The sequence below is a fragment of the Oryctolagus cuniculus genome, chromosome 8, assembly GCF_051225735.1.
Source record: "Oryctolagus cuniculus isolate XC-2025 breed Fujian yellow rabbit chromosome 8, ASM5122573v1, whole genome shotgun sequence".
In the NCBI taxonomy this organism is placed as follows: Eukaryota; Metazoa; Chordata; class Mammalia; order Lagomorpha; family Leporidae; genus Oryctolagus; species Oryctolagus cuniculus.
The window spans coordinates 73,973,354-73,985,704 of record NC_142874.1 but is presented as its reverse complement, the minus strand read 5'-3'; the positions used below and the strand labels follow the sequence as shown (position 1 = coordinate 73,985,704).

General features: G+C 40.8%; 1 protein-coding gene across 3 annotated transcripts in view; it reads right to left on the bottom strand.

Annotated features, from left to right (window-relative positions):
* The window catches only part of PRDM5 (PR/SET domain 5), a 250,855-nt gene that overhangs the window by 223,330 nt on the left and 15,174 nt on the right, over positions 1 to 12,351 (bottom strand). For all 3 annotated transcript variants that reach the window (XM_089302575.1, XM_089302574.1, XM_089302576.1), the window contains exon 2: positions 10,333 to 10,416. In XM_089302575.1, the coding sequence (XP_089158701.1) occupies positions 10,333 to 10,416 (84 nt within the window). The remainder of the gene's footprint in view (positions 1 to 10,332; positions 10,417 to 12,351) is intronic.

The window sequence follows — 12,351 nt, the reverse complement described above, 5'->3', positions numbered from 1 at the left end:
GAACTGTTTGTAGAATTTATTACATTTTTGTTCTACTTCGGAAATGTCCTCACTGGATTGTCTATAAAGTCTGTCTGTTTCAAGTCCACTTATTTAAATGCTTCCTATTGGTCTTTTTCTCCCTTCAGTGACTCCAGACTAGCAAAGATTTTCTCTGACACAGATTTGGAAGTGGTCTTGATTTCTTCATTTGATGACTGAGTGAAGACTTATGTTTCAAGTTAACCCTATGAGATAAATTCAGTCACACAGAGAAATGGTCACATTTAAAGAAATTCAGAACACGATACCTTCTTTTTTCTTAATGACATTTTTGCTAGGTGTAGCATTCTTGATTGGCACTTTCGTTCAGCACCTTAAAGATATCATTCAGTTGTCTACTAGCTATTACCTTTTCTGTTAAAAGTCAGTTCTCAATGACTTTCCTTGAACATAATATCTCCTTCACTTCCTTTCTTCATTTTTCCTGGCTACTTTTAAGACTCTCTTGGGAGCCGGCACCATGGCTCACTGGGTTAATCCTCCACCTGAGGCGCCGGCATCCCATATGGGTGCCAGGTTCTAGTCCCTGTTGCTCCTCTTCCAGTCCAGCTCTCTGCTGTGGCCTGGGAACGCAGTGGGCACCTGCACCTGCATGGGAGACCAGGAGGAAGCACCTGGCTCCTGGCTTCAGATGGGCGCAGCACCTGCCGTAGCAGCCATTTGGGGGGTGAACCAATGGAAGGAAGACCTTTCTCTCTGTCTCTCTCTCTCACTGTCTATCTGTCAAATAAATTAAAAAATATATATTATAAAAAATTTTTAAAAATGTCTTGGTTTTCCACAGTTGTACTAAGATATACCTGGATGTGACTTTCCAGATATTGACACTACATGAGGTTCATAGAGCTTCTTCAATTAGTCAGATAATGTTTCTCAACCATTCTGGAAAATTCTCATCTATTATCTCATCAAATTTGCTTCTGCCTATTTCTCTATCCTCTCCTCCAAATAGTGAAGCATGCTAACAATGATTTATTAGGTATTTTCACTGTCTCACAAGCCTATTTATAGTTTCTGTGCTTCATTTTCAGTATTTTCTATTGACTTCTTCATTAATCCTGTCTTTATCAAATCTACTGTCTAATTCAAACTCTCAGTTCTCAATTTGCTATATTTTTCTGTTCTAGAATACACATTTGCCATTTATATGATCTGAATTTTTTATCTCAATTTTTTTTACCTGCTGGTCTTATCTTTTCTTCCATTTGTAGAACATATGAGTTATGTATATTATTGAAGTCCATGACTGCCTATTCCAATCAATATATAAATCATCCATAATTGAACTTCTATTGTCCAACTTTACTCTTGGTTTTGGTCATATGGTTCTCTCTCTCTCTCTCTCTCTTTTTTTTTTTTTTTTTTTTTTTTTTTTTTTTTTTTTACAGGCAGAGTGTACAGTGAGAGAGAGAGAGAAAGGTCTTCCTTTTGCCGTTGGTTCACCCTCCAATGGCCGCCGCGGCCTATCGAAGGCAGGAGCCAGGAGCCAGGTGCTTATCCTGGTCTCCAATGGGGTGCAGGGCCCAAGCACTTGGGCCATCCTCCACTGCACTCCCTGGCCACAGCAGAGAGCTGGCCTGGAAGAGGGGCAACCGGGACAGAATCCGGTGCCCCAACCAGGACTAGAACCTGGTGTGCCGGCACCACTAGGCGGAGGATTAGCCTATTGAGCCGTGGTGCCAGTCATATGGTTCTCTTATCATCTAGTCATTTTATATTAAATGTTGGACATTGCATTTTAAAATTTTTAGAGGATTAAAATATATTTCTCCTTAGTAGGTTGACATTGACACTTCTCTGCCCTGCCAGACAAAGCAGAAGCTGTTCATCTTAACCCAATCAGTGAGTGCCTGATTCAAAGCTGGGCCAGAATTGTAGCAGAACTCAATCTGCTTCAAGAGATGCTATTTCAGTGTATACTGCTTCCAATTCAAATTATGTTATACACAAAAGGTCTCCCTTAAGCAAGATGAGACTCCATATCATCTGATTTTTTGATGCATATGGATTGATTTACAATATCCTGCCATATGGCTTCCTAATTCTTCAAAAGTTCTGGGAAGGAGGCAGCAATGTTTTTAACTCTCTTTGACTCTCCAATATTGTTACTCCAAACCCACAAGATTCTCAAAAGCTCTACCTATCTCAACCAGGGACCCCAAATACAGGTTGGGTTCAGATTTTTACCTCTTACCCATAGTAAGAATCAGAGAAGTCTCATCATTCCACCAAGAGAAAAGAGGTTACATATTATCAATACATCTGTCTAAATTTTTTTGATGCCCTTAAACAAACTATGTTTTTACTTATTCTCCCTTCTACAGTTGTTCTCAGCAGAAATATAGATGGTTCCAGGTTCTTTTGGAGAAAACACTATTTTATTCTTATATATCCTGTATCACTACCTACCACAACCTTACTCACTAAAGGCATTTTTAAGTCTACCATCCTCTAGTAAAACAAAAGGCCCAGAAGACAAAGGGTTTTTCCTGTATCCCTAGGGCATAATCACATTGAAGACAGACTGACTCTGGCAGTCTTTCTGTTTCTAACATATTCACTAACCATGCCTGTTTTTTTTTGTGGTGAAGAATCCCAAACAGCCAGATCATCTTCCACTATGAATAAAGAAGAAAGCTAAGTCTATATGTCTGTGTTTCCACTAAAGAACACTTATTCCCTCTTTGCATATTTCCTTGCGTCCTCCCTCATGGGAAAAACAAACCAGAATCAATATACTTTAAGTCTCTCTTTTCAGCTGATTATTGAGACCCTGAAATTCTTTGAACTGGATACTAATTTGTGGTTCCTCTACCTCAGAAAAATAAAAGTTCAATATTTCTTCTCTATACTCAGTCTGCTGCCATGTAGCAGCAGATCTACCATTAGATTCAGGTTATGCTTGCCACAGCAAGCTGGAGATCTCTCTCCCATGTTCTACATTATATTCCAATCCAATTATGCTCTCTGTGACTCAGGCCATAATTCTCCACCTGGATCAAGGGTGACTATATGTACCCAACTCTTGCCATAGGTAACACAAAGATCAAGATAAAAGAAGCAGAGCATAAAGTTCCCACTGTGGCCTAGGGTTTCAGTTCCATTTCCAATCCAGGTTTTTTTGGAGCCATGTATTTAGAGAGTTAGTGCATACTTTTTAATTAAGCAGATATTTTGGTCTTCATCTGGCTCCTGTCTCCTCTTCATTGGACAGAACCAAGAAGAATGAGAAGTTACCAGTTAGGAACCACCATTATCATATAAGTGAAGTAGGGAGTAAGATTTGAGAAGGACGTTTCCAAAAATAGTACCTAGATATTTTAATTGACAACAGAGATCTTTTTAAATCCCATGAGCTAAAGAGGACCCAACTCACCTCATAAGTACAATTGTTTTGAAATGCTAATGTACCATAACTATAAGGAGATTAGTATTTGTACATGAACATTTGCAAATCTTATAATAATATACTTTGAAAGCTATATTTTGAAAATATGTCATTTACCCAGATACAAAATCTTTTTTACTGACAAAAATAAATAAAATTAAGATAATCTGATATGATGCATTTTGCAATATGCAGCTATATGAGATAGACTGTAATGTCTAATTGCCCTGGTAATATAGCTGGCCTTGGATATTGAAAGAAAAAAAAAAAGAGTTTCCCCATCAATCCTACAGAGGATAGATTCAGGAAAATAAACCAGTGTAAAATGTTTTTGCATTTGTCAGGCTCAGGCAGGTGAAACAGACTGCTCTCACAGTACTTAGTATGTCCCACACTGTAACATCTAGAACCCTGACAATATCACAAAGCCTTTGGGTTTTTTCCTAATTTTCCTTAAGATGAGACAAATACTTTTAGCATAAGTTAAAGATGATATAATAGGAGGCTATTAATCTATAGCTAATTAAAAACATTCGAAAATTCCTATAAATCATCACCCAGAATTAGGAAACTTCACTTGAATCTCCAGTTTTTATCTAATTCTTTAGGACTCTGCATTCTTGATTGTCTATACAGTAAGAGCTTTTCTGGACAGAAGAACTAACCCAGCATCAACATCATTGAACTTTGACATGGCATCTGGCTTCATTTGCATGATGTCACACAATTGAATAACCAACAGTATCAATAAACTGTTCAAAGACTAAGAGGCATTCACAGGCTCTGCATAACAAAGAGAGAGTAAGAGGGGACTAAGGCTTGACACCCTAGTGATATCAGAGTAGATGCAAAGTTGAGGAATGAATGACTCCCCTGGAAAAGTCAGGATGACACCCAGCTTTGAGAACTGAGCAGGACAGTTTCTCCACAAAATCTCTTGCTAGGGCCCAATGCTATGGTGTAGTGGGTATAGCCACCACCTGCAGTGCTGGCATCCCATATGGGTGTCAGTTGGAATCTTGGCTGCTCCACTTCTGCTCCAGCTCTCTGTTATGGCCTGAGTAAAGCAGAAGAAGATGGCCTAAGTTCTTAGGTTCCTGCATCCACATGGGAGATTCTGAAGAAGCTCCTGGCTCCTGGCTTTGGATCTTCCCAGCTTAGGCCACTGCGGCCATCTGGGGAGTGAACCAGCACATGGAAGACTTTCTTTCTCTCTCTCTCTCCTTCTCTCCCCCCGCCACCCAGCATCTGCCTCTCTGTAACTGTGCCTTTCAAATAAATAAATCTTAAAAAAAAAAAAAATACTCACTTTGAAGAATCAAGGGAAGATGCATAGACAATGGGGTTAAGCTGCCTGGAGAAATCAGATTCTGGATTCACCAGTGGCCACTTTTGAACACCTGCATAATGGTTGCAGCAGGTGGCAAGGAAAACATACAAATTGTGCTACATTTTTCAGATGCCAACAGTTAAAGATATGTGCTGGCAGCATAGTCAGATCCTCAAAAGAAGTATTTGAACTCTTGTTTAAAATACCTAAGAAAATAGTACAGAAAGGGAAGGCATTGGAGATTTAAAAACAAAGGATTACTGAGAGTGTTAGCAGTGGTACTTGAATGGACTTTGGCCTTTGAGAGAGTCTGAGTGAGCAGAGGGTGAAAGGAAATGTATCTCAAGCTCCAAAACACCTGGCAAAAGTAAGCATCAGTTAAGAACATAACACAGACAAGTAGGCATGTCCCAACAAACCGTCAATGAGATGCATTTACAATCAACACTGTTTCCCAAACTCAAATTCTACAACTGGTCTAAGCCATGAGAAATCCACAATTCTGCTAAAAACTTATTTTTGAAAGAAAAGTAAAAACCTAAAGTAATGGGGTGGATATCTGGTGCAGTGGTTAAGTTATCATTTTGGAACATCTACATCCCACATTGGAATGCCTGAGTTCAAGTCCCAGATCTGCTTCCAATGCCAGCTTCCTGTTACTGTACACTCTAGGCAGTAGTGACAGCCCAAGTACCTGGGTCCTTGCCACCCATGTGGGAGACTTGCACTGAGTTCTTGGCTTCTGGCTTCAGCCTGGCGTGGCCTTGTCTTTTGTGGACATTTGGGGAGTGAACCAGTAGATGGGAGATTTCTCTCTCTCTCTGCCTTTCAAGTAGATAAAAATAAATGAATTTTAAAGAAAAACCTGAGGCCATCAAGAAGCATTAAGGAGAGACAAGACTGAGTCTCTTTGGACACCTGGTTTAAGAGCTGGTGGCCAATACAAAAAGAGACGAGTACTGGTGAGTTCTCTGAAGCAGGGCCAATGCAGGTTCTAAACTGCACCTCTGGAGAGAAAGGAGGAGGCTGCAGCTCACAGTGTCAGGACTCCCCTCTGATCCCAACAGCCCTTAGGACACTTCTGTCAGTTAATAGGGGCTCATAACGGGCTCCATTCTGACTGCTACCTCCAAGTTCTCTGGTATGAAATGGCCACCCAGTAGCTCCTGGTCTTGGCCACCCAAACCACTAGCACCACAAGCAAAGTTCAGGGATAAACTGACAAAGAGCTATGCCATAAGATGTCCCATATGCCCTCAAGTTCCAGACACACAAAACAGGCAACGACAAGTCAGCCGGAGAAAGCCTGCTTTTAAGAGCTGCATGTGGTTAGTAATGCAGCCACGGGGCTTACTAGAAATGACTTCAGTGACCAGTTCCAGTTGATCAGAACAGGGAAGGCTCATTATTGCTCTTTGAGAGGCCTTACAGGGCTACATAAGAAGTTCCAGAAGTAGCAGAGGTAATTCTCCAACCTCTGCATTCTTTTGAAGCCCGGCACCTCCACAGATAAAATAATAAAAAGGACTCTCAATTGTTTAACTCATGGTTGGGAGGCAGCTCATTGATTTACTGCAATAAAGAGTAAGAATAAAGTCAGAAGCTTTTGCAGTCCCAAAGGGTGGACTGCTTTCCAAATGATCTCCTAGAAAAACAGCCTCCCCTGCACTCCCCAGCAGCACAGCAGACAAGAAACTGACAGAGAAGAGACTGGCTGACAACCCAAAAGGAAAGAGCCTAAGAGGAGAGACAGCCAAAGGGAGAAAGGAATACTACATGCCTTAGTTAAAGCAAAGGTTTTGGGTGGGAGCTGGCATTGTGGTGTCCCAGGTAAAGCAGCCTCCTGCCACGCCAGCATCCCATATGGGCACCAGTTCCTGTCCCAGCTGCTTCACTTCTGATCCAGCTCCCTGATAATGGCCTGGGAAAAGCAGCAGAAAATGACCCAAGTATTTGGGCCCCAGCCACCCACATGGGAGACTCTACGATAAAGTTCCTCACTCCTGGCCCAGCATGGGTCACTGCAGCCAGCTGGGGAGTAAACCAGCAGATCAAGGTTCTCTCTCTCTCTCTCTCTCTCTCTCCCTCTCTTTCTCTTTCTCTTTGTAACTATGACTTTCAAATAAATAAATAGATAATTGATAACAAAAAAAAAGCCTTGGGTGAAAAGCAAAGGTTTGAAGGAAAAAGACTCCTCATCAATACCCTTATCAAACTCCTGAATTATATAACCTGTACATAAAGTATTGATTCTAAACAGGAACATAAAACAATCATGATGTGAACATAACATCACCTGAGTATATAAAATCGAGCTCTTGAGGGGTGGGCAGAGGATATTAGTGCAGAAGAACAGAATCAGAATGAAAAGACAGTAAAGAACCACAACAACAGACAATGCAAAACTAGATGATCTACTGCTGAACTTTTCAGTGACATACAGTTGAAAAAAAAGCCTTAAATTTCTTACAGGTCCTTCCAAAATAAAAATTACAATCCTTATCTATTCAAGAATAACTCATAACCAGCTATGGGAAGTATTTATCTGATCTATCACACTAAAACCTTCAGACAACAAAACACTATCAAAAGTCATTAATAACTTCTTAAACAATTGCTATTTTTGTCATTTATAACTTATTTGTTATCTTTTTGGGGGGTCACATAAACAGGTAATGTTTGAAAACCTTTAATAGTAAAATAATTATTAACTGTTGAGAAAATTAAGCCTTACAGAAAAATACTGAAAGGCATTAATATTTTTACATTCAAAAAATAAACAAAACAGCAGGCTAAATTAAAACATTATCAATAACAAATTATGGTAAGCACAACATTAATTTCCATTTTTCATCACTTGCACTGTAGAAAATTTTCTAGGGCACCTACATCCCTCACTTCAAGCAGTTCCAGCAATTAGGATGATGTTTATGAATGTATTTTACAGGGCCATCACTGTGTCATAGCAGGTAAAGCCCACTTACAATCGAGCTCCCTGCTAACGCATCTGGGAAAGCAGCTGAGCCTGGCCTAAGTGCTTGGGCCACTGCACCTCGTGGGAGACTCTGAAGAAGCTCCTGGCTCCTGGCTTCAGAACGGCCCTGCTCCAGCCATTGGGGCCATTTGGGGGGTGAACCAGCGTTAGAAGATCTCTCTCCCTCTGTCTCTTCCTCTCTCTCTCTCTGTAACTCTGCCTTTCAAATAAATAAATCAATCTTAAAACAAAAACATAGTTTACTTGATAGCAATACACAATGATAATTTTATGTGTCAACTTGGTTTGGCTATAGAACCCAATTATTTAATCAAACATTAACCTAGATGTCACAGTGTGTGTATTTTGTAGCATATGGTAAACATCTACATCTAGTAGCGTAAATTAAGGAGATTACCTCCCACAACAGCTGGCCTTATCCAATCAGCTGAAGGCTCTAAAAGCAAAATCTGAGGTTTCTTAGAGAAGAAATTCTGCCCAAATATTGTTGCACCAACTCCTGTCTGAGTTTCAAGCTTGAAGGCCTGCCCTAGAGATTTCAGGCATTGTAATGTTTTTCTTAGAAGTTTCTATTGTTGTTGGTGCTGGTGGTGATTTGAGTTCAGAGAGAGAGAAAGAATTCCCAACCACTGGTTCACCCCTCAAATGCCTGTTACAGCAGGACCCAGGCCATGCTGAACACAGTTTTAGCAGAAAATTGTAATGGGAAACAGAGCAGAGAATGGAACCCAGGCACGCTGATATGGAAGGCAGGTATTTTCCCAGATCAAATGCCTACCCTTCAGACATGCTTTAAAAAATTAATTTATTTATTTGAAAGCTGAATCACAAGGAGAGAGAGAGAGAAAGAGAGAGAGAGAGAGAGAGAATCAATCTTCCACCCATTGGTTCATTCCCCAAATGACCAGCAGTGGGCCAGCCAAAGCCAGTACCCTGGAACTCCTTCTAGGTCTCCCACATGAGTGCAGGGGTCCAAACACTTGGGCCATCTTCCGCTGCTTTCCAGGTACATTAGCTGGGAATGGGATCAGAAGTGGAGCATCCAGCACTTGAACTAGTGTTGCAGGTGTTGCAGGCAGAGGCTTAACTAGCTGGCTCCTCAGACATGCTTTTGTACACACAACACACACACACACACACACACAGAGTACTTCAAAAAGCCTGTAGAAAATGGAATTAAAGAGGAGTGGGCAAATGCAATGCCTTCAAAAAGTTCTTGGAAAATGCTTATTATGAAAAATATATGCACAGATTTCAAAATTTTCTTTCGCCAAAATAAACATATTTTAATTCCTTTTTTCCATGAGATTTTTCAAATACTCTTATTTGTGTATGTGTAAAACATCCAACTGCATTTCTCCACAACCTTTTTTAAATACCCTTACTGTGCATACACACACACATGTGTTTTTGTATGGTGTGTGTAAAATATCCTATTGGATCTGTTTCTATGGAGACTCTGATCCTTATACAGTAAGATGAATGTTCTGGCCGGCGCCGTGGCTCACTAGGCTAATCCTCCGCCTTGCGGTGCTGGCACACCGGGTTCTTGTCCCGGTCGGGGCACCAGATTCTGTCCCAGTGGCCCCTCTTCCAGGCCAGCTCTCTGCTGTGGCCCGGGAGTGCAGTGGAGGATGGCTCAAGTACTTGGGCCCTGCACCCCATGGGAGACCAGGAGAAGCACCTGGCTCTTGGCTTCAGATCAGCACAGTGCGCCGGCTGCAGCGGCCATTGGAGGGTGAACCAACAGCAAAAGGAAGACCTTTCTCTCTGTCTCTCTCTCTCACTGTCCACTCTGCCTGTCAAAAAAAAAAAAGATGAATGTTCTATGTGCACTTCTCTACTCTTAGTATTTCAATTTTTCCTGATTTTTATGATCCCAAACAATGTTACCCACACTTATCTCAGCTTTTGTCCTTCTCATAGAACACATCTAATGTAATTTTTGGTGATGAACTTTCCAAGTTTTGTTTTGGCAGTCTCTACACATATGCTTTATTCCCATCCCTCTGGCCTTTCTTCTACTAGATAGAAAAAAACAGCAATAGATATAATTGGCATAAACTAGGTCGTCCATTCTCATAATACAGATATATACCTGAGTATATGGATCTCTCCTTACTTAGGGGAACTGTAGATTTCTAAAGACTCTGCAACTTGAAGGTAATGTACATTTCATGGTAGTGTTTCTGTTCCAAAATGGAACTCAGAATTGTTTCTATACAATTAGAACTGCAATTGGAAAACAGAAACTGATACAAAGTTCCACACACAAAAATCAATTCTAAGTCCAGTGCATTCTTATTTTGAAATCCAAACACTCATCTACATGGAAAACTCTTGCTCAGTGTTGAACTCTTTACTTTGAGTTCTAAAAAAATTGTCTAGTAAAATATTTTAACAGTCTTGTTTTTTTTAAGTGCTACACTTTCAAGTTACTTGGATTCTTCAAAATTAAAACAGTTCAATTCGTAAATATTCAACTGGAGCTGATTTCAATTAAGGTTTCCTAGAAATGCATTAAATAGTATAAAGACAAACATATTTTAATATTTAAACTAACAATCTCAAGCTTACCTCCCACATCAGTCTGTAATCCATATTTTCATCCAAATCTTCAGGCATTCTCTTCTCTCCAGCAAATGGCCCAAACTTTTCACCCTAAGAAGCAACAATTATATTGAAAAAGGATTAGCACAGTGATCAAGTTACTAAAATAAACCATTTTTTATTTTTTTCCAAGTTGTCACGCATAATGATTGAAACACTTTAAAAAAATCCTCACTAATTTATACAACACAAATGTTGATATACTTAAAATCCAATTTAATCCGGTTTTAGCCTAAGAATCTGAATCTGAACACAGGAGGCAACCTAAAAGGGTTAAACTGCTCAACTTTCAAATTCTGACAAGGCACTGAACATGGTTCCTCACATGTTTCAATTCTCTTCATTGCCTCGGGCAAGTAGTCTTAAAATGAAAATCACTGAGTTTTGCCTGACTTGAGAGACAAGCCCACCAGGCAGAACATCACCTGTTTTCCATAAAAATCATAAATCCATCCCTATTATGCACAAGAAAGAAGTATGGTTGCCATTCTCAAAGGAAGACTATTCATAAATAAAGCTTAAATTCACCTGCCAATCTTTCCAACAGTGAAGAAGGCACATGTTACAGAAGGGTCTCTCAAAGGGTTTGCTTTGAAGCCCACCTGCATGAGAAATCTCAAACAGACAATGTGGGAGTGGGACATGGGGAGCTAAATTTTTTTAAAAGATTTTTATTTATTTTAAAGGAAAAGTTAGAGACCAAGAAAGACAGACAGTGAGACAGAGAAAGAGAAAGCTCTTTCTTCCACTTTGATTTATTCCCCAAATGGCTGCAACAGACAGGGCTGGTGCAGGATGAAGCCAACAACCAGGAGCTTCACTAGGTCCCTTATGTGGGAGGCAGGGGCCCAAGTATTTGCATCATCTCCCACTGCTTTTCCAGGTGCATTAGCAAGGAGTTGGATCAGAAGCCGAGTATCTGGTGCTCAAATTAGTGCTCATATGGGATGCCAGCATTGCAGGCAGTGGCTTAATCAGCTAAGCCACAACACCAGCCCCCTGGAGCTGCATATTAGTGAGTGGCTACCTGAGACCCACTGGAGTAGCACAAGTGTGGAACCTGTGAGGGGTTGGCCCCTCAGTCTGCCCTGCAAGGAACTAGCAGGCCATTTTCAATGGGCAAGGGACACACTTCTCTCTAAGGTGACAAAAGCAAGGACTGCATAGACACAGAGAGTGAGTTGTGTTAATCCAGCCAGAGTCTGTAGAAATGTGGGCAGAGAGGACCCGGAGCCACCCTTACCTTTTGGACCTTCCTCCAACTTGCCTGAGACCATTTTTTTACTTCTGTTAGCAAGGAAGTGGAGGAAGCAAAAACAAAATCCCTGGGGGAACTTTTGATGAACCTCACTGGGGGTGAAGTAACATTTCAGTGTTTTAAGAAATACAAATTACTCAGTGAACAACAGAAACCAATTCCTGGGAAGAGTAAAATTTTAAACCTTAATAAGTATCAGGTTTCATTTTTTTTTAGTCTTTAGTAAGAAATACATTTTGCATCGCCACCTACCATATTCACACATATACAGAGAAACACACATGTAAAACTAAAATACAAATTTCTTAAAAGAGTACTACCCCTATTCTGTACAATGTATTCCCCTGTTTTCTACTGTTTTACTTTACTTTTTAAAAAAATTAGTTTTGACCAATAAATTAATTTCAAAGGCTGGCGCTGTGGCTCAGCAGGTTAACACCCTGGCCTGAGGTGCCAGCATCCCATATGGGTGCTGGTTCGAGACCCCGGCTGCTCCACTTCCAATCCAGCTCTCTGCTGCGGCTTGGGAAGACAGTGAAGGATGTCAAAAGTCCTTGGGTCCCTGCGCCCACGTGGGAGACCTGGAAGAAGCTCCTGGCTCCTGGCTTTGGATTGGCACAATTCCGGTTGTTGCGGCCAATTGGGGAGTGAACCATCAGATGGAAGACCTCTCTCTCTCTCTCTCTCTCTCTCTCTCTGCCTCTCCTTTCTCTGTGTAACTCTTTCAA